The 27,218-nt window shown below is 37.1% G+C and overlaps 1 protein-coding gene across 1 annotated transcript in view; it reads left to right on the forward strand.

Moving 5' to 3' along the window:
* The window catches only part of rictor (rapamycin-insensitive companion of Tor), a 707,794-nt gene that overhangs the window by 426,856 nt on the left and 253,720 nt on the right, over positions 1–27,218 (forward strand). The window contains exon 22 of the mRNA XM_090388323.1: positions 9,465–9,574. Within this exon, the coding sequence (XP_090244449.1) occupies positions 9,465–9,574 (110 nt within the window). The remainder of the gene's footprint in view (positions 1–9,464; positions 9,575–27,218) is intronic.

The following is a 27,218-nucleotide window of genomic DNA, read 5'->3' on the forward strand; positions in this document are numbered from 1 at the left end:
CAGTGCGTGGCACACACTTCTTGATTAGACCGGGGTTCGAACCCATGCCCACCAAATACGGAGGATGCGGAAAGGTCAGGGAATGACCATCGCATATCCCCGGAGCAATATGGCCTTAGTTGCTAATGCTCCTAAAAACCAAATAACAAACAAACAAACATACTGGATTGTTTCACGTTCGATACTAACATGCCCTTTCAGAAACATTCATTCAGGAAGAAGGTGTTCCACAGGGGTCAGTGCTGAGTGCCACTCTGTTTACTCTTAGATTAGATACTATCAGTAAACAGCTTTCAAATACATAAGTTTACAGGATACCAGTAAAAATGTAACTTACCAGAATTAGCTTTTTAGAGTATTGCAGAAAATTGTAGACATTAAATGAATAAAATTTCAATAATTAGTATCAAAATAAAGATATTTGAGAAATTAAGCAAAAAAAAAATTATTAGTCTACTAGCTCTTAACCCAATCCTCCTACAGCCCTTCATGAAAAAGTGCTCTTTCATTCATCAGAATGACAAAGCACTTCTAGATGAGTGTGCTGTATGTGACTGCCCAAACTTCTCAATGTAAAGTACTACTGTACTATTCAGAGAACCTTATATATGATATATTAACTTGTTGACAAAGAGGCTCTTTGCATTAGCATTAGTAGGGCATATGATGCAAGAAAGCAAGCTCATATAGCATCAGCCAAAAAAAACACCCTTTCCCTTTCACCCATGAATTCACTCCAAATGTTTGTCTAGTTCTGCCTTGAACTTATTTAAGTTGCTGACCTCCACTAAGACAGATGGAAGTTTGTTCCAACTACCAAACACCCACTGGCTAAAGGCAAATTTCTGCACATCTGTTCTGCAATTGTCTTTCCTCAGTATGAATTTATACTCCCTCAGGTGAGTAATCCGAATAAGAAGAAGAATCCGATTAGCATTGAGCTTGCTCAATCCATCAAGATCTTATACACCTCAATTAGATCACCTCGCAAGTGCCTAGTCTCTAGAAGCTGCAATTTGCAGAACTTAAGCCTTTCTTGGTAACACCAACCTTTTGTTCCACTCACCAATCTCGTTGCCCTTCACTGAACTCGTTTCAGCAGCTCTACATCCATCCTAAAATGAGGCCTCAAGACCTATTTACAGTACTCAAGGTGTGGCCTGACCTTTGCCTTATACAAAGGGACAATCACTCCCTTATCCCTGCTAGTAAAATTCCTGTATATCATTGAAAAAACACCATGAGCTACTCTTGCAGCCTTTTTACACTGTTCAGAAAACTTCATATCTGACTGCACAATTACCCCCAGATCCTTTTCATTCTCCACTACCCTGAGTGTAGTACCACCCAGTTGATATGGTACTCTGGGGTTACTGCTACCCATATGCAGTACAGTAAACCTCCACTATTCGTGGGGGTTACGTTCCTGAGAAATGCCGTGAATACTGAGTTATGGCTCCCATAGTAATAAAGGGGTTCCGTTCCAAAGTATGAAATATATAAGAAAAATTAGTCTAAAATTTTGTCTATGTATGTATTATGTACCTTCATAATATGACTATGTACATAGACAGTACATGGTGAAATGCAAGCATACAGCATCGAAATGAAAATAAGAAACAATTTAATATTAAATGTAATATTTATTAGAAATTTCAAACAAATCTTTCAAACCAGCGCCTTTACTAGCAAAAAAACTTATCCCGCCAGTGCTATCACCAGTTTTGCTAAAGTGTTGATAAAGGAGTTTTCCCTTTTCATGAACGATGAGTGAACTTAACGGAATTTTATTTTGAGTTCGGTCTTCTATCCGCAGATTTAAAGCCTTTTCCATTTTTTCTAATTTAACTTCACGAGTTACAGAGCAAATTTTTGAAGCAATTAGCGCATTTTCACGAAGACTACGGCAGATTTTTTGATTGATCGTACCGTTGACTCATTGATTTTATAATGTTTTGCCACTGAGGAGACACTTTCACCATTAGAAATTTTGTCCAATAATTCAATTTTACTCGCTAATGTCATCACCTTCTTTGATCTTTTCACAATTCCCTTGTTATTCATAGCCATATTTTTGTATGGTTAGAAAAGAACTCGTCCACAATAAAGTCACTTTCTTCCGTTAACACACTCGAAAAAGTCTGTTTTACACCAAAACGGTAGATTTATCACTTTTGTAAGCATATCAATTTATAAATTGATAAATTTATTCAATTTATGAGCATATAAATTAAAAGCACGACGAAACCTTCCATAACAAGCGCATAACACATATTGATTAGCGAGAACCATCCACGCTCGTGATTTTGTCACCCTCTCCCCCCTACCCACTGAGCGCTGTTTTGATCGGGAAAGATAATTTCAGCCACACCCATGTTTTTTTATGGCAGAAAATATTCACGGCGCTTTAAAATTCACATTTTTTAGGTTTCATTTTATATTAAATCGGCGATCGCGAATGCGCGAAACCGCGAATACGGATACCGCGAATAGCGGGGGTTTACTGTACCTTACATTTGTCAATGTTAAACTTCAGTTGCCACCTCTCAGCCAATCTGCTCAACTTTTCCAAAATCTGTTGTAGTAGCGTACTATCATTACTGTCATGTTACCCCGGGGGCTCACATCTGGTGAGTATGGGCTTGGCAAACCCAGGGTCCTGAGCTGGATATCATCATTCTTCTCTTTCTTGGTGATGCCTTCTACCTCTCTCTCTCTCTCTCTCTCTCTCTCTCTCTCTCTCTCTCTCTCTCTCTCTCTCTCTTACACACACACACACACAGGGGGTAACTCGGGAATTTTTTTTTTTTTTTTGGCTGGTGCAGCATAAGCCTCAGGCTTCCTTGTACCATATGGCTAATAATAATAATAAATAATAATAATAATTAATAACCCTGCCAACCTTCATATCGTTTGCAAACTTAGACATTAACCCTGATATACCTTCATCAGTATCATTGATAAATACCGAAAACAATGGGCCCAATACCGAACCCTGTGGGACTCCACTAATAACATCAGTCCATGAAAAGCAGTGTCCATTGATAACCACTCTGTCTTCTCCCACTCAACCATCCTTTTATCTATTTGACACAGTAGTGCAAATTGGAGCAGAAACGTTCCTAAAATCCAGAAATATCAGAAACTTTTCTAAAATCCAAGTATGCATTGAAAGCTAGTTGCCTGTTTGCTTTATTTTGTGTTTAATAAATTTGTTTTATTTTTAATTATATATTTTTGCTTCAATGAAATTTTAGTTTTTATTTTATTTTATTTTATTAGTTATTGGTTAAGGCAATATTGTTTTAGTATGTTTAACTCTGCCTTTTCTCTAATGCCATATGTATGCTTTCTTAGATAACACACCCAAGGATGGTTGTAAAATTAATGCAGAAATTCACATTAGACCAGAGTTTTTTTTTTTTTTTTTTTTTATGAGAACCCCAAACACGAGAGGTATTATAACCTATAGTACTTAGTACCGTGCTTGGGTTGGAGGTTGAGAACACGAAAGAAGATATTTGTTGATATTGGACTTGAACTTCTGTAGATTGTAATTTTCAGGAAATACGTATGAAGGAAGGTTGTTCCAGAAAACGGCAGTTGAATGCATAAATGAGGAAGATGAAAAGTTGGTTCTGTGGGTTTGAAGTTGGACAGTAAATGGATGTTGGCTGGTGGCGGCACGTGTTCGGACTGTTTTGAAAGAGAGAGAGAGGGAATTATAAAAGCCAATTCAGAAGAACAGTGCCCATGGAAGTATCTGTAGAAGAGGCATGCAGCAGAAACAGTGCGTCTATGAGAAAGCGAGTGGAGAGACTCTGTTAGAGATGAATCATTAATTAACCTAACTGCCCTCTTCTGAATGGAATCAAGAAGCCTGAGAGAGGTTTTGGGGGCACCACCCCAGATGTGGGAACAATATTCCATGGCAGGGCAGATTTGCGATTTATACAGAGTGAGCAGCTGTTTGGGAGAAAAGTAACGCCGAGAGTGAAAGAGAAAACCAAGTTTTTTAGATGCAGAGGAAGCAATATTTGTAATGTGCTTGTGCCAAGAGAGATTAGAAGTCAGGATAATCCCCAAAAGAGATATATCATTTTGCCTAGAAATCGGAGTGTCACTAAAGATAAGCATAGGAGCAGAAGAATCCTTTTTGCGAGATATAAGACAAGATTGAGTTTTAGAAGGGTTGAAATCAACTAAGTTGTCTTTGCCCCACTGGAGAATTACCGGAAGATCGGCATTTAAGGAATTGGCAGCAGATTTTCGAGAACTTGAAGCTGATTGAGCTGGACAAGGTTTCTCAAAATGGAAAGTTGAATGCAATGTGCTATCATCGGCAAAACTATGGATAGGATTTCCGGTCAATGGAAGAAGGTCATTGATATACAAGAGGAAAAGAGTGGGGGAAAGAACTGAACCTTGGGGGACACCGGCATTAGTGGAGAAGTTAGAAGACAGAGAGCCATCTACCATCACCCTCAGTGAGCGATCAGAGAGAAAACTGGATAACCAATTACAAAAACAGTTGGCAAACCATAAGATGGAAGCTTGTTTAGAAGACCTTTATGCCAAACACGATCAAAAGCTTTGAGATGTCAAGAGCAACTACTTGTGTTTCACCGAACCTTTCCATTGAATTAGTCCATAAATGGGTAACATGAGCCAGAATATCACCAGTGGATCGACACTGACGGAATCCATACTGGCGATCGTTGATCAGACGGAAGGTTTCTAAGTAGTTTAAGAGTTGGTGGATAATTGATTTCTCCATTACTTTAGAAAGAGTAGAAGTAATTGCAATGGGACGATAATTGGATGGGAGGGATTTGTCACCCTTTTTAGGAACTGGCTGGATATGAGCAAATTTCCAAGCAGAAGGAAAAACACCTTTGGAATAAGAAAGTGAAAAAAGGCGGCAAAGAATAGGAGTAAGTTCAGGAGCACAGGTTTTGAGAACAAGTGGAGAAATACCATCAGGACCTGGAGCTTTCTTAGCATCAAGATTCATCAAAATCCTTCTGATATCCTTTTGACGGAAGACCACAGGAGGCATTGAATGGAGCGTGTTAGGAATGGTGGGAGGTGTTTTACCAAGATCATTAATATATGAGCTCAAAGAAAAATGGGATGCTAGCAGGTCAGCTTTATCCTTGGCTGAAGTGACAACAGAACCATCCGGTTTGGACAGAGGTGGGAGCAGAGATGGGCAAAAGTTGCGGCCAATAGCTTTGGCAAGAGACCAGAATGCTCAGCTACCATTAGGGCAAGAGACCAGAATGCTCAGCTACCATTAGGGCAAGAGACCAGAATGCTCAGCTACCATTAGGGCAAGAAGCAAGTTTTCTGCTCTTAGCCTGTTCAAACTCTAGTTTGGACTGATTAATAACTGCTTTACAATTGTTGCGAGCTTTGGTGTAGGCAGAAAATGAAACTGAAGAATTAGAAACAAGCCAATTACGATATGCAACGTTCTTCTCTTGGACAGCCTTAGCACATTTATTGGAAAACCAAGGTTTAGATAAAGGACGAGATTTTAAAGTGGAGTGTGGGATAAAGGATTCCATTCCTGCAAGAATAATTTCACTGACACGATCTTAGCAAACATTGACATCAGAAGTTTTGAAACAGTAATCTGACCAAGGAAAAGAAATCTCACAGGTCATCCCATTTTGCATTCTTGTAATGCCAAACAACACTAGGTTGGAAATAGCCATGAGATAAAGGTTCCATTGGAGAAGAGACAATCACCAAGTTGTGATCTGAAGTGCTTAAAGAAACTCTCACTTCAACCGTCTACTTAGAAGGGTTGTTTGTGAGAAAAAGATCAAGTGTATTGACTGTATGATTAGGATTGTCCGTCATTCTTGTAGGTAAATGAACAATCTGTGCAAGGTCATTAGTAATTGCAAAAGCCTCAGCATCTCAACCAGCTAGGTCAGTGTGATTAGAAAATGGAAGCCAACTGGAATTGTGAACATTAAAATCACCAAGGAAAATTACCTCACTGTTAGGAAAGTTGGACTGGAGAAAGTCAGGTTTCAAAGAGAGGAAGTCAAAGAGCTCCAAGTGATTAGTGGAGTTGGGAGAACGGTAGAGACAACAGATGAATTTGACACTATGAGGCAGAGAGATTTTAATCCAGAGAAGATCAAAGAGAGGAGATTCCAAATTGCCAAGTCTCTGACAGGGAATATCTGAAAGGACGTATGCACAAGTACCACCTAGAGGTGAAAGGAATCGTGCAGTGAATAATTTGGGCATCTCAGATGAGCAGTAGTTGAATCAACTGATAACTGAGATTCAGTCAGAAAAAGTACATGGGGTTTGGAAGACTGCAAGTGGAAATGGACATCGTTGAGATTAGAATTGAGACCACGTATATTTGTGAAATGAATTAGGAAGTCCTTGGGAGGTTTAGATCTTTTCGCAGATAAGCTTGCTCTATTATTTTGACAATTCATGGTGTATTGAATAGTAAGAAAAAGTGGGTGGGACATGCTGTATGAAGTAATGAAATTTTTGGATATGGCGTACATGTGGTAAGAATATACCCAGATCCTTGACCCAACGTGGCCTCGACAATGCTCCCCGCATACACACTACTCGGACTCCCTCCAGTCACTATCTGTCAGAGTAGAGGTAGCAAGATTATACACTAGCTGATCCGGAAGCTTCCTAGAGAGTTATCAATAGGCTCAGTCCGGTGTACTAACTAGCGGCCGGCCTGCGAACACCGTTTTAGAGCTGTACTCTCAAAATGTAAGGAATATTGAATCTCGCCACGACATTCATCATAACCTCAAAAATCATCAATCATACTGCATGATGGAAGAGATAGGGAAGGGTTGGCCGGAACTTAGCTCTAGAGACTAAACATGGGTTCCACCACTTCAAGCCTCCAATAAGGAAAGTGGTGGTATTTCACCGGTTGATGAGAGTCATCTACCACCTAGTACTGCCTGGTAACATAGAGGGGCGGCGTTCCTCCATGTGGTGTGGGCGCTACACCTCGACCCCTGCTTACGTTGGTTCACACCTGGGTAGTCACCCACCATGTAAGAGTGACTGATTATTGGAATAAACTTAATCCTACCCCTACTCTTGTAAGTGTGGGTTAAAAATGTTTTTGCTGATGCTGTAGAAACTTTGTTTTTTACATCATTTTGGTAATACTAATGTCAACAGATTGTTCATCAAAGGCTTCCCCTTCCTGAACAAGTGCTGAGATCCATTTAGGATTTTGGTCTTATAAAGTTCCATATTGTGTGCTTGACCCTATATTCTATGATTTTATCTGCCACAGAAGTCAAGTGACTGGCCTATAGTTACTCCTCTCTTTGTCCATGTGCTTGATCCTCTCTCAGCTGTCTGTGAGAGTATAGTGATTTCACCACTTGTTACTCATTTGGAAAGCTCCGGGTTCCTGTCAGAGACTGGTGGAATTCTTAAATGCCTCTCCAATTGGAGCTGTAGTTAGCTGATTTCATGCAGAGGGAATAGAATCCCATGACCTTTTCTGGTTTTTTTAGCCTTTAAACACATGCTCCTATAGGCCTAATACATACAATACTATATGGATTTAGATGCCTCTGCACTTATAAATAATAATATCAACATCAGTGAAAAGCAACTTCACCTTTTTTTTGTTTTGTCTTATTCATGTAAATTATTTAGTGTTTTTTGTTTTGATTTTTGCTATTTCCACACATTAAGAGTTAAACAATCTACATAATATCGTTATTTTTCTGTAATGGGTGACAGAGCAGGGCAGGACAATGAATTATAACATTTGATTAGAAAATGTTATTATAAAAAAAGATAAAGCTTAGGTATGATCCCTTCTACAGTTAGTGATAATGAAAACAAAACAAATAATAATGACCCACATAGCTGCCCAGGTTTATACTGGAGAATCTGTATTTTTGACTTGATTTGTTCCCTTCTCCATCTCATCATAACACGATTCTTAAAATAGCTTTTCTCCATCTTTATGTATAGTATTTCTTTGTCTTTTTTTCCTTTCACAAAAAATTAGTTAAACTATATTAAAATCTGAATATTTTTAAAATTGGTTTGCTGATATTTTTCAGCAAATTTTTTGTTCTTAGAATTTTTGTTTATTAACAAATTGAACGTCAGATGTTCTACTACATTGAAAAATAATAGGTGCATGGAATAACAGCATCAGTTTTTCCGTGTAAGGTGTGGCCATTTACTCTTGTGTGTGAAGCTAGTTACTTAGCTGCAAGCTCTTTTTAATAAATAAATTAATAGCTCTCTCTTTGAATATATTAATAATACTTATTTATTATTGTTAAACCCCTTGGCACAAAGTGTATGATAAAAATACCTTTCCACTGAAAAAAAAAGATCGCTTCCACTGAAAAAAAAAAAAAAAAAAAAAAAAAAAACCCATATGTTTTACAATAGCGTTACTCTCTTTCAACTTTTTCAGTCTTGGTGAATCTCAGTGCTTCCATTCATTTTGTTTCTGTATCATAATTACTTTTATTCTTCTCATCACCAATCAGTGTGCAATTAAGAAATTCTTCACTGTATCTCTAAAAATGTATTAACATTTCTCTACAAACTTCTGTAATGCACCTTTGCTACTTGAAAACTGCAAGTTTTCTTCAAACCCATGTCTCTATAAACTTCTGACATTTCTCTTATGATCTCTGTAGCAGTTATACCACATCAAACTTAAAAGTATATAAAAGTATATTATTCAATCATCAATTCTTCCATTATGCAGCTCAGAAATGTTTCACACTTATTATTAGTTATATGGTGCAAAGAAGCCTGAGGTTTATGCTGCACCAGCCAAAAAAAAAAAAAATTTCTGAGTTCCCATGAGAGAGAGAGAGAGAGAGAGAGAGAGAGAGAGTAGAAAGGAATCACCAAGAAAAAGAATGATGATATCCAGCTCAGGACCCTGGGTGTGGCAAGCCCATACTCACCAGATGTGAGCCCCTGGGGTAACTTACAACACAGCTTATGGCCACTTTGCATCTATCAGAGTACATGTCAGAACTTGCAGCTGTGTCAGCATATTTGCCTCTGTATATATATATATATACAATTTTCACTTTTAGTGACTTTCTCAGTTAACAGCCTGAATATCACTTCTTTTGTTAGTTAAAAATGAGTATTACTTTATTTTTATTTGTGCATTTTTATATCATGTATTGTTTTTATAAGTAAATTTACTTTTTGATACTTTAGGGGCATTTTCAGTATTTAAAGTAAATAAAAATATTTCAATTAGTAGGGAAGATATATTCCTTTGCAACAAGGATTTCTATAAAATTAGATATTCACATAAATTATGTCTCTGCTTAACATATTGGTTTTAAAAGGGTAACCTGCATGTTTAGTAGAAACTAGCTGTACTTTAACTGAATAAGAAGTCATTAGAAATTGTTGCTTATTATAATATATATATGCTTCTTTTATAGATCTACAATTTGAAATATGTTAAAATTTTAGAAGATAAATTGAATGAAGCTCTCACAAGGCATAGAAGGGGTGAAGATGGCACATATGGTCGTCATAGCAGTAATGCAAGGTCAGATTTTTAATCGTTGTTCTCTGTTGTAGTGCATTGTCTTCCACCCAGAAAAATTCAAGGGTGATTCAATAAAAGAAAGAGGTGATTTACTCTATAAAATTGGTGCATTAAAAAAAACAAAACTTATTTTTACTGTAATTTTCATTCTTTTCAACATGAGAATTCCCAAATTGTATATTGCACCCTTATTTCATACAAGAAGAATGCTTTCTTTACCATGCACATCTAATCAGATTTGAATCACCATCACTTCATTATCTGTATGAAATCAGAACTATTTCAGATATTTACAAGTAAATATCTGAACTCATAAGTTTTTGAACTCATAAATGTTCAAAAATCCAAACTCTAGTTTGGTGCTATAAAAAGGATGTTCTGAATTTCATATTTTTTATCAGTAGTTTTAAGGATGCTTGCATTTTGAGGTCTTGCATTATCCTATTCCAGTAAAATTCCTTTTGAAGATGAAATGCACAAGGCATAAACTCTCATGGGTTTAGGTAATTAATTATATAATATCAGTGTAAATACATCATAGTTTACCCATATTTACCCATAAATTTGAACTACATATGAAGTGTAAAAGGCATCGTTTTAATTGTATCTCATATTGTGGGTGCCTTCACAACGAGATAGCTGGTATTTCACTACTTCAAATAAATAACACTTCTCTAGTAGAAAAAACTACTGTTATTTATTTTCAGTGGATACCACCACCCAGACGATCGTTTCGAAGCTAGTTGGCTTCATCATCAGTGAGTGGGCAGGTACCCTGGTAAAGAAGCATGCCCACACACTTGAAAAATTATTTCCACAATATGAGAGATGTCAAATGGTGTGTGAATAAAAATGTATTAGAAGATGAAATGCACATGATGGTCTGGGTGGTGGTATCCACTGAAAATAAATAACTGTAGTCTTCTCTACTAGAGAAGCGTTATTTATTTGAAGTAGTGCAATGCCAGCTATCTCTTTATGAAGGAACCCACAATATGAGATAATTAAAACGATGCCTCAACGATGGGTAAACTACGGTGTATCTACACCGATATTATACAGTAAAATTCCTGTATTCACACGCTAAACATTTTTGTTCTGGCACTATGCTTAAATCCATTCTCATGATTACAATACCAATGATGTCCTAGTCACCACAGCTCTGTGCGGAGGCGCATTGTCCTGTGGATGAGTCCATTGCTCTTTTGGTGCACAATGATCATGAAGGGAGGCAAATCATCTGCAAGGATGGACACATAACCTGGCCCATTCACGGATGCACCTAGACGTACTAGCGGTTCCAAAGTATGCCAGTTGAACATGCCCCAGACCATTACTGACAATCCACCTGCCTGAACAGTTCCTTGTTGACACGACAGGTGGCTGACCAGGCTAGCCAGGTGGGTAAAGTTCCTGCCTGGCAACCCAAAGGTTGCCGGTTCGAATCCTGCCTCGGGCTTGGATCACAGTACAATGCAAAAACTTTGGGAGGTGCATTATGGCCACAGAAGCCAACAACTAACAAAAAAAAAAAAAAAAAAACACTACAGGTGCATAGCTTCGTGCCGTTTTCACCAGATGTGCATCCTCCCATCCGCTCGAAATAACTCTAAATGGGACTCATTGAACGAGGAGACCCGTCTCCAATCATCCGTCCAGTGCTGGTGTTCTTTCACCCAGTTCAGGTGTAGAGTTCTGTGTCATGGCAGTAGTTATGGGACTTTGGTAGGTCGGCGGCTCCCATAACCTATTTCAGCTAATGTTTACTTTATGGTCTTGGTGGAGACGTTTCTGGCACCTCCCCCGTTGAATTCGGCTGTGATTTGTGCCACTGTCTCTCTCTGGCTGACTGGCTGAAACAATGCAAGACAGTCATCTACGGCCACCTCATCCACCACCATTCTCCAGAAATGGCATATTCCCAATACACTCTTGATACTGTTGAATGGGGATAGTACAATTTCTGTACCACTTCTGCGATTGAGTGACCCATGCATCAGGCACCTACTATCATCCCTCTTTCAAAGTCAGTTAACTCACTACGTTTATCCATACAGACATCAAATTACCATCTATGTGAATGCAGCCTATATACCTGCTAAGCAGTGGGTTCATCCACTAGTGAGAGAGTGGGAAGGAGCAGCAGTGCGTAGCACACGCTTCTTGATTAGACCGGGGTTCAAGCCCATCACCACCAAATACGGAGGATGCGGAAAGGTCAGGGAATGACTACCGCATATCCCGGAGCAATATGGCCTTAGTTGCTAATGCTCCTAAAAAAAAACCAAAAAAAAAAAAAAAACTAGTGAGAGAACAAGTATTCAAGGGATACCTGTTTCCTGGGCAACAGTGTCACGTTGCCTAGGAACCAGTATCCCTTGTAGTAGTAGTAGTAGTGGCATGTGATGCAAGAAAGCAAGTGTGTGAGCTTATGCAGCATCAGCCAAAAAAAAAAAAAAAACACCATTCCCTCCACATGCCTGTCCAGTTCTTCCTTAAATTTATTTAACCTGTCAGCTTCTACGACAGATGGAAGTTTGTTCCAGCAATTAACCACCCGCTGCCTAAAGGCAAATTTCCGCTCATCTATTCTACATCTGTCTTTTCTTAATTTGAATTTATGCCCCCTTAGGTTCATAATCTGAACAAGTGGAAGGATCCCATCAGAATTCAGCGTGCTCAACCCATTCAAGGCCTTATATACCTCAATCAGATCACTACGCAGGTGCCTAGTCTCCAGCCACTGCAATTTGCAGAACTTAAGCCTCTCTTGGTAAGAGGATCCCTTTATTCCCCTCACCAATCTTGTTGCCCTTCTCTGTACACGCTCAAGTAAATCTACATCCTTCCTAAAATGAGGCCTCCAGACCTGTACGCAGTACTCAAGGCGTGGCCTGACTTATACAGAGGGACAATCACCTCCTTCACCCTGCTAGCAAAATTCCTATATATCATTGACAAAACCCCATGACCTGCCCTGCCAGCATGTCTGCATTGCTCAGAAAACTTCATATCTGACTGCACAATTACTCCCAGGTCCTTTTCATTTTCTACCACCTTAAGTGTAGTACCACACAGTTGGTACGTTTCTCTGGGGTTACTTCTACCCATATGCAGTACTTTGAATTTTTCAAGGTTAAACTTCAGTTGCCACTTTTTAGCCCATCTGCCCAAATTATATAGATCCTGTTGCAGTAGCACACTGCTATTACTGTCATTAACAACCCTGCCAACCTTTGTATCATCTGCAAACTTCGACATTAAGCCTGATATACCTTCATCAATATCATTGATAAATATACAAAACAACAGTGGACCTAACACCGAACCCTGTGGGACTACACTAATAACATTAGTCCACGAAAAGCAGCACCCGTTGATTACCACCCTCTATCTTCTCCCAATTAACCATCCTTTTATCCATTGTAGCAACTTAACCTTAATACCATTCTGCTCCAATTTGTACAATAGTCTTCCATGTGCAACAGTGTCAAAAGCTTTCCTGAAATCCAAATATATGATATCAAAATTATTTTTTGCATCCACTTTCTTTGTAACTACATCATAATATCCTATCAAATTTGTCAGACAAGACTTTCCCTTAACAAACCCATGCTGTGTCTGAATTATTGCTTCTTGTCTAGATAATCCTGCAATGTATCTTTAACCAGTAACTCTATTATTTTACCTGGAACAGAAGTTAAACTAACTGGTCTGTAATTACTCATGTCACCCTTCGATCCCCCTTTGTGAATTGGGGATACATTTGCACATCTCCAGTCCGTGGGGACCTTCCCTGAATCCAAGGATGCTCTCATAATTATGGCTAAGGGTTTGCTTAGTTGCTTTGCCGCCTCCTTTAACTGGATAGATCCCATCCACTCCAGGTGCTTTTCTTATGTTTAACTTCAACAATTTCTCCTCCACTTTGCTTTCAGTTATTACAAAATCATTAAGTATCCTGCTACAATTTGATAACCTTCTGCCATTTTCAAACCTTAGTAATTCCTCATGTGTGAATGTAGATGCAAAATACTCATTCAGTTTGTTTGCTATCTGAGCAGGATCATCAACAGTCGAACCATCGATGTCAAGTGGACCAATCAGATTCATCCCCTTCCTTTTAGAGTTTATATAAGTAAAGAAATCCTTGCTGTTTTTTTTTTTTAGCATCTTTTGCCAAGGATTTCTTGTAATCTGCCTTCGCCTGCCTAACCTCCTTTGTGACCTGATTACAGACTAGCTTATATCTGCCATAGGCTTCTGAGTCGCTTGATAATTTATATGCATCCCATGCATTTTTCTTCTATGTTACGAGTCTCGTTAGTTCATTAGATAACCATTTAGGCCTAAACCTTGAACAATATTTCTTAATAGGTATGAAACTTTTAGTAGCATCCACGATTAATTCCTTGAATGCTTCCCACTTAGAATTTACTGTTGGTAACATCGTCAGTTGATCCCACTGTACAGAATTTAATATGTATTCTGTAATATGTAATATGTATTTAATATTTACTTTGTATTCTGCCCTTTCAGTGTATCTATTCTTTTATTCTTATTTAAAAAAATTAAGAATGAATAGTGAATAAAATTTTGCCTGCAGATAAATGTGTTAATTCTCTTAACCTCAGGCAGCTGTGTATTTATTCATGCTATTGATGATATCTTAATTTCTTGGTCATAATTATGAACCCAAATTTCATCTTTGTTACCATTAGGTAATAGAAATTCACCACTCTCTCTCTACTTGAAAGCATTCTTAGTTTATTCTGGTGTTATTAATTAAAACTTTTCTTGGACTTATACTGTTAATTTAATCCCTCCCCCCCCACCACCACCATGGTTCAGTGCTGGATCTCTTACTGTTTTTGGTATTTATGAACAGTGTTGATGAAGGCATATCAGACTTATTGTGTAAGTTTACAGATGATATAAAGATTGGAAGGGTGGTTAATGAAAGGAATTGAGGTGTACTACTAACAAGGCCTAGAAAAATTAGGCAGATGGACTGAGAAGTGTAAATTGAGACTTAACAATAATAAGTGCAAAGTACTATATATGGGCGACAGCAGCATCCCAAAATAATACATCACTTAATTGGTAGGACACGCAAGGTGGTGGTGGTGGAGAATGAAATAGACCTAGGGGCAACTGTACAATCCAGTGTAAAGTTTTATGTGCAGTGCAGCTAATACAGCTTGAGGTCCTGGCAGGAATTTTTCCAGCAGGGACAAGTGATTATCCCTTTATATAAGGCAATGTTTAAGCTGCATCATGAGTACTGCATACAGGACTGGATGCCTTATTTTAAAAAAGATGTAGATCTGTTGAAATGGGTGCAGAGAAGAGCAGCAGGATAGTTTAAAGACACAAAAGGGTAGTTTTGCCATGAAAGACTTTATTTCTGCAAAATACAGTGCTTGGAAACCAGGCACCTGAAGATACACCTTAAAATTTGTCTTTCGGTGGAGTCAGTAAACTAATTGTTTATGCTTTCTTACTCTTTCTTGGACAGCACACTTAAAGGGGAGACAAACAAAAAAAAAAGAAGAAAAAAAATAGTTGCAGGACAGATGTGTGAAAATTTGCTTTCAGCCAGCAAGTAATTTATTATTGGAAAAAAACTTCCATCTGGTGTTGTGGAAGTGAGTTTGAATGAATGTAAGGATGGGGTTTTTTTTTTTTTTTTTTTGTTAGTTATTGGCACATCGGCTTCTGTGGCCATATTACACCTCACAAGATTTTTGCAATTTCTACTGTTATCCCAGCCCAAGGTGGGATTCGAACCCGCAACCTTTGAGTTGCCAGGCAGGCACTTTACCCACAAGGATTCATTAGACAAGTTGTTAGAAGGGGATAGACAGATGATGTGGATAGGGTTTTTTTTTTTTTTTTTTTGCTGATGCTGTATAAGTTTCCTTTCTTGCATCATTTTCCACTACTAATGCTTTTCCACTACTACCAGTAATCTAAAACTTGGGAACTCATTGGGAAAATTGCTTGAAATTCACGTTACAAATAATGAAACGTGTTACTAATTCAGTGCATTACATATTTTATGCACTTGGATTTTTTAATTTTTGAAATAAGATCCTTTACACTGGCAATAGTTTTATTCACAATATAGAAGTCATGCTTAATAGTGCAGATTCACCTTTAAATGTGGAAATAGAAGACTTGAACAAACAAGTACTAAAATAAAGATTTGCAGCAGTAGTATACAGTACTGCTTCATTCTGTTGTTAATGAATTTATCTCCTTTAGAATTTAAAAAATAGTGTACTTCAAATAATTTATTTGTGACATGAACATTTTTAATTTTAAAATTGACTGACCATTTTAACATTGATGACACATCAGCAGGTTGTGTTATCAAGGTTAAATAAAGGTATCCAAATGGAGTATAATTACTCAAGCAGTTCTTTGCTCCTTACATTCAGAACTGCTTTGGCTCCTTCCAACTGTCAAAGAGCTGACCGGAAAGTCTGCAGAGAAAATGTTGACCACAAAGAACACATACTCTAGCTTGAGTGTGAACAAGCAAGAATCTTTAACCTAATCCTTCCTCTTTAGTGTAAAATCAATAAATGATCTGCAAATATTGCTATATCTACTTCCGTTTCTCATTTGTAAGGCCTGGTGCAGAAGAGTTTTTGTTGCATTAACGACAACCAAATCCAAGAGAGACAATAACAACAGATGCAATATCATTACAATTTAATCCTTATCTTTTTTCCACTTCCACCTCCTCTCTGCAACCATTCCTATCCCTATCATTGTTAATCATTATCATAATAAGAACCCTTCAAATGGCATCCTCTTCATGGATGAAAGACATCTTAACCAAAGATGGAAATCTCTTCAACCTGACAGTAATTACACTCAGTAATATCTAATTGTATCGCTGCCATGTCTCCAGATGTACAATGCAGAATCCATCTTTTTTTTACTCAATTTGACTCTTTCTCCCTCTCACCATCACAATATAGTTGATGACAGAGTTTTTCCATATTTTCGCAAGAACTTAGTTTTTCTCTTTTTTTTTTTTTTTCTCACAAAAAATGATAAAATTGTTAGAAGTCATTAAAGAACTGATTATCTGAAAAATAGAACTGTGTGATAATAACATTGTTCTCTGTTATGTGCAAGCATTTCATAGTACTTGTGTACTTATTGCGAAACTAATTAACAGTGGCTTTCAGTAAAATTTGAAAGAAATATAATGTAAAATTTCAGAAGAGATATACACAAGGTTTTCCATGTATTGTAAATTCTGAAAGAGGTAACACATTTCCTTGTACTGTATGCATATGCGATTTTTTCAATTTCAAGTGGCAGGAACATTGATATAATTATTTGCAAACAAATGAGCTCAAAGATGGCAAGCAGTGCATAGAAAGAAATACAAAAATAGCAGTTTCATTTCATGGTAGTGATGATGATATCATAATTATGTGCGAATGTTTATTTGCATCTTTTGTCATAGAATGTAGTCTTCTTCTGATTTGCTCATCATGCAGGTGCATTGTTCAGAAATATGTTTTCTGAGAATGAAATAGTAAAAAAAATATAGTTGTGGAAGAACAAAGACAACTGGCATTGTTTGTGAAGTTACATGGAGTGGGAATGAAGAGGTAATGATGGTTCTGAAAAATGGTCCATTTTTGATTTCTGCAGATGACAGTCAAAATGATTCCAAGCTATATCCCATTATATTTCATAATAATAATATAGTAAAACCTCATTAATACAAACTCAGTTTATACAAAGTACTCATTTATATGAAGCACATACCATTCCCGTGCAAAAGGATAGGCTTTTCTATATAAATATATATTCATTTATTACAAAATTTGGTTAATATGTATTACAAAGTTCTTTTTCACCCCATGAGAAATAAATATTGTCATTTTGTATGTTTAATACAAATCTTGGCAGAGTGATCCGATTATTACCCTCGGTCACCTGGCTCCCCACTTTCCAAAGGATGGCACTGACTTGTTTGAAATAGTTTTGTGTAAACAAAAGAAGTTTATGGTAGCTACAACCTCAAGTGCACTCTGAAAAACATCTTTCTTGAAGGATGAGTTGTTAAATTAACAAAAGAATAAAAAGTTTTTCTAAGTCGTTTACACGCACTTCCTCGCTCTCCATGGGAATAAGGTCAGTTGCAATTGTTAGCCCAGTTCAAAGAGTCATTTGCTGTTTTATACAACAATCTATTTTATGTGAGCTGATGTCTTTTTTGGAACTTGTGTCTTTAGATTAATTTAAAATTTGTTTATATTAAATCTTATCTAGCAGTGTTAATGGCGACAAAATGTAGACAGACAAAATTAAGCCTGGAAATTAAATTAAATTAAAAATTATACTGATAGGATGGAAAGAAGCAAAATGTACATTGCAAAGGAATACAACGTCCCTTTACCTACTTTATCTACAATGCTGAAAAACCGAAAAACACTTGAAAAAAGTGCGTAACACTGGAGCAGCAATGAAAACCAGGAAACAAATTTTTGGTGCAAAACACGAGGAGCTTCAAACAAAACTTTTTTGAGTGGTACCAACAAATGTGTGCATCTAATTTGCCAATATCAGGTTCGATTTTGCAAGAAAAGGCAAATTTTCTAGCTCAGCAACGTGGGATTAGCGACTTCAAGTGCATCAGTGGCTGGCTCCAAAAATTTAAAGACAGGAATAACTTGGTTTCGCGAAATGTTTGTGGTGCTTCTGGATTAGTCGACAAAGAAACGACTACAGACTGGTTTTGTTCTGTATGGTCCATCCTTGAAAAATATGAGTCAAAGGATATTTTTAATATTGACGAGACAGGTTTATATTATAATTTGCTACCAAACAAACACTTGCTGTTCGAGGAGAGTCTTGTCGTGGTGGAAAATTAAGTAAACAAAGACACACTATTCTGTTATGCTGAAATTCAGATTACAATACAAAACTATACCCCCTTGTCATTAGTATGTTTTCCTTGCTAAGATATTTTAAAGAAGTTAGCCAATTTCCCTGTGATTATGAGACCAATAGAAATGCTTGGCTTACGGTCAAAATTTTTCAATTTTGGTTATCAAAATTGGACAGAAGAATGGCTTCAGAAAAAAAAGGATCATTTTGTTGATTCTAGATCGTTGTACAGCACTTTTTTGAGTGCTACCAAGACACTTAAGTTGACAAATATACGGTTGTTGTTTTTACCCCCCAGTACCACCAGTTTAATGCAACCACTGGATCAAGGCATTATTTATAACCTCAAGAGAGCATATAAAGCCCTCCGGATAAGGTACTTGATTCGCAACATAGGAGGGAACAATTTGCAGCCAAATTGGAATGACTTGGATGCTATCCGTAATCTTGTTATTGCTTGGGAAAGTATTACATCAATTGTTATAATCAACTGCTTCAGAAAGAGTGGCTTTGGAGAAAAACCAGCTGACAAATGTGATAGCAACAGTGAGGAATGGAGGAATTTGAAGGAGCATATGGATTTTGTTGGTGAATTTGAAGAGTTTGTGAAGGTGGATGATGAAGTTACTACACTGCGAACCCAACACCAGAAGAGCTGCTGGGTACCAAAAAAATATGATGTTTTTATTACCAGTAACAGCAAAAGTGAAGAAGTGCACACACTGCCATCTAAAAGAGGTGCCCAAAATGTTGAACATAATAGAGAATGATTTGGCCTCCAGTAACATTGATAAAGAAACAACTATTGCATTTGATAACATCTGTGCTGTAGTTAAAAATGCATATAGGACAAAATCTGTGCAAATAACATTGGATTCTTTCTTTAAATTAGATTAATTTATTCAAAAGTTAATGGTTTGTGTGTCTCCTTTTATATTAAGATTGTAATTCTTTATAATGTGATACTAAAATATTGTATACAGTAAACCCCCCGCTATTCGCGGGGGTTATGTTCCTAAGATATGCCGCGAATACTGAGTTATGGCTTCAATAGTAATAAAGGGGTTCCGTTCCAAAGTATGAAACATATAAGAAAAACTAGTCTAAAATTTTGTCTATGTATGTATTATATGTACCTTCATAATACGACTATGTACATAGACAGTAGAATTTAATATTAAATACAGCAAACGCCCGCTATTCGAGGTATCTGTATTCACGGTTTCGCGTATTTGCGATCGCCGATATAATATAAAATGAAACCTAAAAAAATGTGAATTTTAAAGCGCCATGAATATTTTCTGCCATAAAAAAACATGGGCGTGGCTAGAATTATCTTTCCCAGTCAAAACAGCGCTCAGTGGGTGGGGGGAGAGGGGTACAAAATCGCGAGCGTGGATGTTTCTTGCTAATCCTTGTTCGGTATGTGTTATGCACTTGTCATGGAAGGTTTCGTCCTTTGCTTTTAATTTCTATGCTTATAAATTGAATAAATTTATCAATTTATAAATTGATAAATGACAAAAATGATAAATCTACCATTTTCAGTGTAAAACAGACTTTTTCCAGTGTGTTAATGAAGAAAGTGACTTTATTGTGGACAAATTCTTTCTAACCCGTACAAAAATATGGCTACGAGTAACAAGAAAAATGTGAAAATATCAAAGAAGGTGATGACATTAGCGAATAAAATTGAGTTATTAGATAAGATTTCTAATGGTGAAAGTGTCTCCTCATTGGCAAAATATTATAAAATCAATGAGTCAACGGTACAATCAATCAAAAAAATCGGAAGAAAAAATCCGCCGTAGGGTCCGTGAAAATGTGCTAATTGCTTCAAAAATTAGCATTAGCATTAGCATTAGTAGAGGCATTTGATGCAAGAAAGCAAACTTATGCAGCATCAGCCAAAAAAAAAAAAAAAAAAAAAATACTCCCACTTCATCCCTCTGTTCGTTCAAAATACCTGTCCAGCTGAGCCTTAAACTTATTTAGGCTATCAACTTCCACGACAAGGGATGGAAGTCTGTTCCACCAACCAACCACTGTAACTCATGCTCTGTAATTTGCTCTGTAACTCATGATGTTAAATTAGAAAAAATGGAAAAGGCTTTAAATCTCCGGATAGGAGGCCGAACTCAAAATAAAATTCCGTTAAGTTCACTCGTCATTCGTGAAAAGGCAAAACTTCTTTATCAACACTTTAGCGAAACTGGTGATAGCACTGGCGGGATAAGTTTTTTTGCTAGCAAAGGCGCTGGTTTGAAAGATTTGTTTGAAATTTCTAATAAATATTACATTTAATATTTATTTTCTTATTTTCATTTCGATGCCATATGCTTGCATTTCACTATGTGCTGTCTATGTACATAGTCATATTATGAAGGTACATATAATACATACATAGACAAAATTTTAGACTAGTTTTCTTATATATTTCATACTTTGGAACGGAACCCCTTTATTACTATGGGAGCCATAACTCAGTATTTGCGTTTTCGGTATTCGCGACATTTCTCAGGAACGTAACCCCTGAGACCCCGGGGTTCTCAGGAACGTAACCCCGTTTACTGTATATAATATTTATTAGAAATTTCAAATCAGCGCCTTTGCTAGCTAAAAAACTTATCCCGTCAGTGTTATCACCAGTTTCGCTAAAGTGTTGATAACGGAGTTTTGCCTTTTCACGAATGATGAGTGAGCTTAATGGAATTTTATTTTGAGTTTGGTCTTCTATCCACAGATTTAAAGCCTTTTCCATTTTTTCTAATTTAACATCATGAGTTACAGAGCAAATTTTTGAAGCAATTAGCACGTTTTCACGGACACTGCGGTGGATTTTTTTTTCCCGATTTTTTGATTGATCGTACCGTTGACTCATTGATTTTATAATGTTTTGCAACTGAAGAGACCACTTTCACCATTAGAAATTTTGTCTAATAACTCAATTTTATTCGCTAATGTCATCACCTTCTTTGATATTTTCACATTTCCCTTGTTATTTGTAGCCATATTTTTGTACAGGTTAGAAAGAACTTGTCCAAATAAAGTCACTTTCTTCCATTAACACACTCGAAAAAGCATGTTTTACAATGCAAACTGTAGATTTGTAAATTTTGTAAGCATATCAATTTATAAATTGATAAATTTATTAAATTTATAAGCATATAAATTAAAAACAAACGACAAAACCTTCCATGATAGGCGCATAACACATACTGAACAAGGATTAGCGAGAAACATCCATGCTCGCGATTTTGTCACCCCTCTCCCCCCACCCACCCACCCACTGTGCACTGTTTCGACCGGGAAAGATAATTTTAGCCACACCCAAGTATTTTTATGGCGGAAAATGTTCACGGCACTTTAAAATTCACATTTTTTTAGGTTTGATTTTATATTAAATCAGAGACCGTGAATACGCGAAACTGCGAATAGGGGGGTTTACTGTATATCAAAATATATACTGTACAATATTTTCATTTCCGTTAATATTGCTTTTCTCTTAGTTTATCTTACAAATAAAATAAAATCTTTAAAAAATATGTTATTCCTATTACTGTATTGTATTACTGTAGACAAGGCTTTCTTTAAATTTAATTTTATTTTATTTTTGTAAAATAATAAGAGGAGTTTACCTCAATATAGTATGTAGAACACTTCCGTATGATACCCTCCAGAAATTAAAACGGAAAAAATGAAAAAATCTACAACTTACCAGTACATTAGAGTAAAATATAAATAATTAAATAATTAAAAAGCCAATTTAACTCAATTCAAATCAATTTTAAAACAATTAAAAATCAAATTAACGCAATTAAAAGAATCTAAAGAAAATATTCAAAACGATTTTGCTTCCTAGGAAGGAAAATCGTTTTGGTAAATTCCTCTTATTATTTTACAAATATTATTATCAACGTAGAACGTATTGAGAATTACAGCTCTGATTCATACTATCTAATTATTTTATTTTATAAATTTATTTTTGATACTAGTATTATTATTCTTAGGTATACAGTGTATGTACCAAAAAAAAAAAAAAAAAGTTAAAATTTAGGTCCCTTGAACTTTGTATTAACGAGATTCCACTATAATAAACCATCAAACCAAAAGCAGCTTGGCCTCAGCACTGTAATTGGAAGGTGACTCAACAGGATGCAACATCAGACCTCTTCTGAATGACTTGAAAGCATGTGGTATTCCTTAAAAAAAACTGCCTGGTGCTTATGGGAATAAAGCACCTGTTGTGGTAGGCTTAAAATCTGCAGTAGCATGGGGTATTAAAAACGGAAATCAAGCACTTGGTGGTAATGTAAAAGGTGATAAAAGGGAGATGCAGTAACCTGTGTATAATCCCCATGCACAAGCACACCGTGGGTGACTACCCAGTTGAGAACCAACATAAGCAGGGTTCAAGGTGTGGCGCATACACACCATATGGAGGAATTCTGCCCCTCTGTGTTACCAGGCAATACTAGATGGTAGATTACTCTCATCAACCTGTGCAATACCACCACTTTGCTTATTGGAGGCTTGAAGTGGTGGAACCCATGCTTAGTCTCCAGAGCTAAGTTCTGGTCAACCCTTCCCCATCTCTTCCATCATGCAGTATGACTGATGACTTTTGAGGTTATGATGGACATAATGGCAACATCCAATCTTCCTTACGTTTCGAGAGTACAGCTCTAAAATGGTGTTCGCAGGCTGGCCACTAGTTAGTACACCGGACTGAATCTATTGGTATTAAAAGAGGAAATCCTTGACTTCCTCTTTAGGAGGCTTCTGGATCAGCTAGTGTATAATCTTTCTACCTCTACTCTGCCAGATAGTGACTGGAGGGAGTCCAAGTAGTGTGTGTGTGTGTGTGCGCGCATGCAGGGGCATTGTCGAGGTCACATTATATCAAGGATCTGGGTATATTCTTACCATGTGTGTGCCATATATCCAAAAATTTCATTACTTTATGCAGCATGCCCCCCCCCCCCCCACACACACACTTTTTCTTACTATTGAAGATAAGCTTGCTAATAGAGTAAGCTTATCTGCTTACTCTATTAAGTACAAATACACATGGTCTCAATTTTAATATCAACAATGTCCATTTCTATTTGCGGTCTACCAAACACCATGTACTTTTCCTGACAGTATCTCAGTTATTGGTTGATTCAACTACTGCTCATCTCAGTTGCCCAAATTATTCGTTGTATGATTCCATTTGCCTCAAAGGTGGTACTTGTGCATAAGTATATTCCAATATTCCTTGTCAGTGACTTGGTAATTCGGAATCTCCTCTTTTCGATCTTCTCTGGCTTAAAATCTCTCTATCTCATTCTGTCAAATTCATCTTTTTTCTCTACCATTCTCCCAACTCCACTAATCATTTGGATCTCTTTGACTTCCTCTCTTTGCAACTTGACTTTCTCCAGTCCAACCTTCCTAACAGAGAGGTAATTTTCCTTGGTGATTTTAATGTTCACAACTCCGGCTGGTTTCTGGTTTCTTGTCACACCCACTCAACTGGTCGAGATGCTGAGGCTTTTACAATTACTAATGACCTTGCAGAGGTTGTTCATTTACCTGCAAGAATATCAGACAATCCTAACCATACAGCCAACATGCTTGATCTTTTTCTCACAAACAACCCTTCTAAGTACACGGTCAAAGTGAGTGGTCTTTTAAGCACCTCAGATCACAACTTGGTGATTGTCTCTTCTCCAATGGAGCCTTTATCTCATGGCTGTTCCCAATCTCGTGTTGTTTGGCATTACAAGAATGCAAAATAGGATAACCTGCAAGATTTCTTTTCCTTGGTCGGATTATTGTTTCAAATTTTCTGATGTCAACATCTGCTCAGATCGTGTCAGTGAAATTATTCTTGTTGGAATGAAATCTTTTATCCCAAACTCCACTTTAAAATCTCGTCCTTTATCTAAACCTTTGTTTTTCAACAAATGCCAAGGCTGTTCAAGAGAAGAATGTTGCATATTGTAATTGGCTTGTTTCCAATTCTTCAGTTTCATTTTCTGCCTACACCAAAGCTCGCAACAATTGTAAAGCAGTTATTAATCAGTCCAAACTAGATTTTGAACAGGCTAATGCCCTAATGGTAGGAGAGCATTCTGGTCTCTTGCCAAAGCTATTGGCTGCAACTTTTGCCCATCTCTACTCCTACCTCTGTCAAAACCAGATGGTTTGTTGTCACTTCAGCCAAGGATAAAGCTGACCTGCTAGCATCCCATTTTTCTTCCAATTCATGTATTAATGATCTTGTTAAAACACCTCCCACCATTCCAAACACACTCCATTCAATGCATCCTGTGGTCTTCCATCAAAAGGATATCAGAAGGATTTTGACGAATTTTGATGCTAAGAAAGCTCCAGGTCCTGATTGTATTTCTCCACTTGTTCTCAAAACCTGTGCTCCTGAACTTACTCCTGTTCTTTGCCTCCTTTTTTCACTTTCTTATTCCAGAGGTGTTTTTCCTTCTGCTAGGAAATTTGCTCATATCCAGTTAGTTCCTAAAAGAGTGACAAATCCCCCCATCCAATTATCGTCCCATTGCAATTACTTCTACTCTTTCTAAAGTAATGGAGAAATCAATTAACCACAAATTCTTAAACTACCTAGAAACCTAGGTAGTTTAAGAATCGATCAGCGATTGCCAGTATGGATTCTGTGAGTGTTGATCCACTGGTGATATTATGGCTTATGTTACTCAATTTTTGACAAATTCGATGGAAAAGTTCGGTTTAACACAAGCAGTTGCTCTTGACATCTCAAAGGCTTTCGATCGTGTTTGGCTTAAAGGTCTTCTAAACAAGCTTCCATCTTATGGTTTGCCAATTGTTCTTTTAATTGGTTATCGTGTTTTCTCGCCAATCACTCACTGAGGGTGATGGTACATGAATGTCTGTCTTCTAACTTCTCCATTAATGTTGGTGTCCCCCAGGGGTTCAGTTCTTTCCCCCACTCTTTTCCTCTTGTGTATTAATGACTTTCTTTCATTGACTGGAAATCCTATCCATAGTTTTGCCAATGATAGCATATTGCATTCCACTTTCCATTTTGAGAAACCTTGCCCTGCTCAATCAGCTTCAACTTCTCGAATATCCACTACCAATTCCTGAAATGCCGATCTCCAAGTAATTCTCCAGTGGGGCAAAGATAACTTAGTTGATTTCAATCCTAAAACTCAGTTTTGTCTTATCTCGCAAAAAGGATTGTTCTGCTCCTATGCTTATCTTTGGTGACATTCCGATTTTTAGAAAAGTTGATATATCTCTTTTGGGAATTACCCTGACTTCTCATCCCCCTTGGCACAAGCACATTACAAATATTGCTTCTTCTGCCTCTAAAAAAAACTTGATTTTCTCTTTCGCTCTTGGTGTTACTTTTCTTCGAAACAGCTGTTCACTCTGTACAAATCACAAATCTGTGCTATCATGGAATATTGTTTCCACATCTGGGGTGGTGCCCCCAAAACCTCTCTCTCAGGCTTCTAGATTCCATTCAGAAGAGTGCAGTTAGATTAATCAGTGACTCATTTCTAGCGAGTGGAGTATCTCTCCACTCACTATCTCATAGATATACTGTTTCTGCTGCATGCCACTTCTACAGATATTTCCATGGGCACTGTTCTTCTAAATTTGCTTCTATAATTCCCGCTCTCTCTTTCAAAACAGTCTGAACACGTGCCGCCAACATCCATTTACTGTCCAACTTCAAACTCAAAAAATCAACTTTTCATCACCCTGTTTATTTATTCAACTGCCAGTTCTGGAATAACCTTCCTTCATATTTATTTCCTGAAAATTAGTCTACAGAAGTTCAGTTCTAATATCAACAAATATCTTCTTTCATCTTCTCAACCTCCAACACAAACGTGGTACTAAGTACTATAGGTTCTAATACCTCTCATGTTTGGAGTTTTCATTAAAAAAAAAAAAAAAAAGATGCATGCCTTTCTCTGAAAATGGATGAACACTGAATACATATTTACTACTGTATATAGAGAAGTGGTAATAGGAAAGATCAATTAAAACAATTTCATTTGATGTATGTCACTAAAGTAAAAAAGAATTTGAAGTGTGTGTGTGTGTTTTGGTAGTTTTTGGCGCATCAGCTTCTGTGGCCATAATGCACCTCCCAAGGTTTTTGCAGTACTTTGATCCAAGCCCGAGGCGGAATTCGAACCCAAGACCTTTAGGTTGCCAGGCAGGCACTTTACCCACCCGGCTAGCCCGGTCGGCGTGTGTGTGTGTGCGCTCATTGGCTACGTTTAACTAGACTTTAAAAAGAGTGGCTACCTGTGACAAATTTATTTAAAGAAGGGATTAGAAGTCATCAGAGCACTTTTCAGAATTAGCAAAAAAGTAAAATAAGACCAGTGATCACTAGAGAGTGGCACTCTCATGTTCAAATTTAGTTCATGATCCAAAACAAGTTTGGAAAGAAGACAAATTAATGACCTTCCAAAGAAAAAGAACTTCTGGATTTTAAACTTCTAGTGAAAGCAATCCTAAACAAGCCAACAAGTTGATAATACTAACTGTATTATCCTCACAAATGCAGAAAATCTGATCGTGTTACTCACTGCTGACTTGAATAAAGCAGTTTCCTTCTTTCTTTTAAATTTTATGCCAGCATTTTAAAAACCAAATATAGCTCTTCAGTGCAGCATACCTCATAACCATGTACTGAGGTCATTACTCCTTGCTATGT

This window comes from Mastigoproctus giganteus, chromosome 2, assembly GCF_048544385.1.
Source record: "Mastigoproctus giganteus isolate SK-2022 chromosome 2, ASM4854438v1, whole genome shotgun sequence".
Taxonomy (NCBI): domain Eukaryota; kingdom Metazoa; phylum Arthropoda; class Arachnida; order Uropygi; family Thelyphonidae; genus Mastigoproctus; species Mastigoproctus giganteus.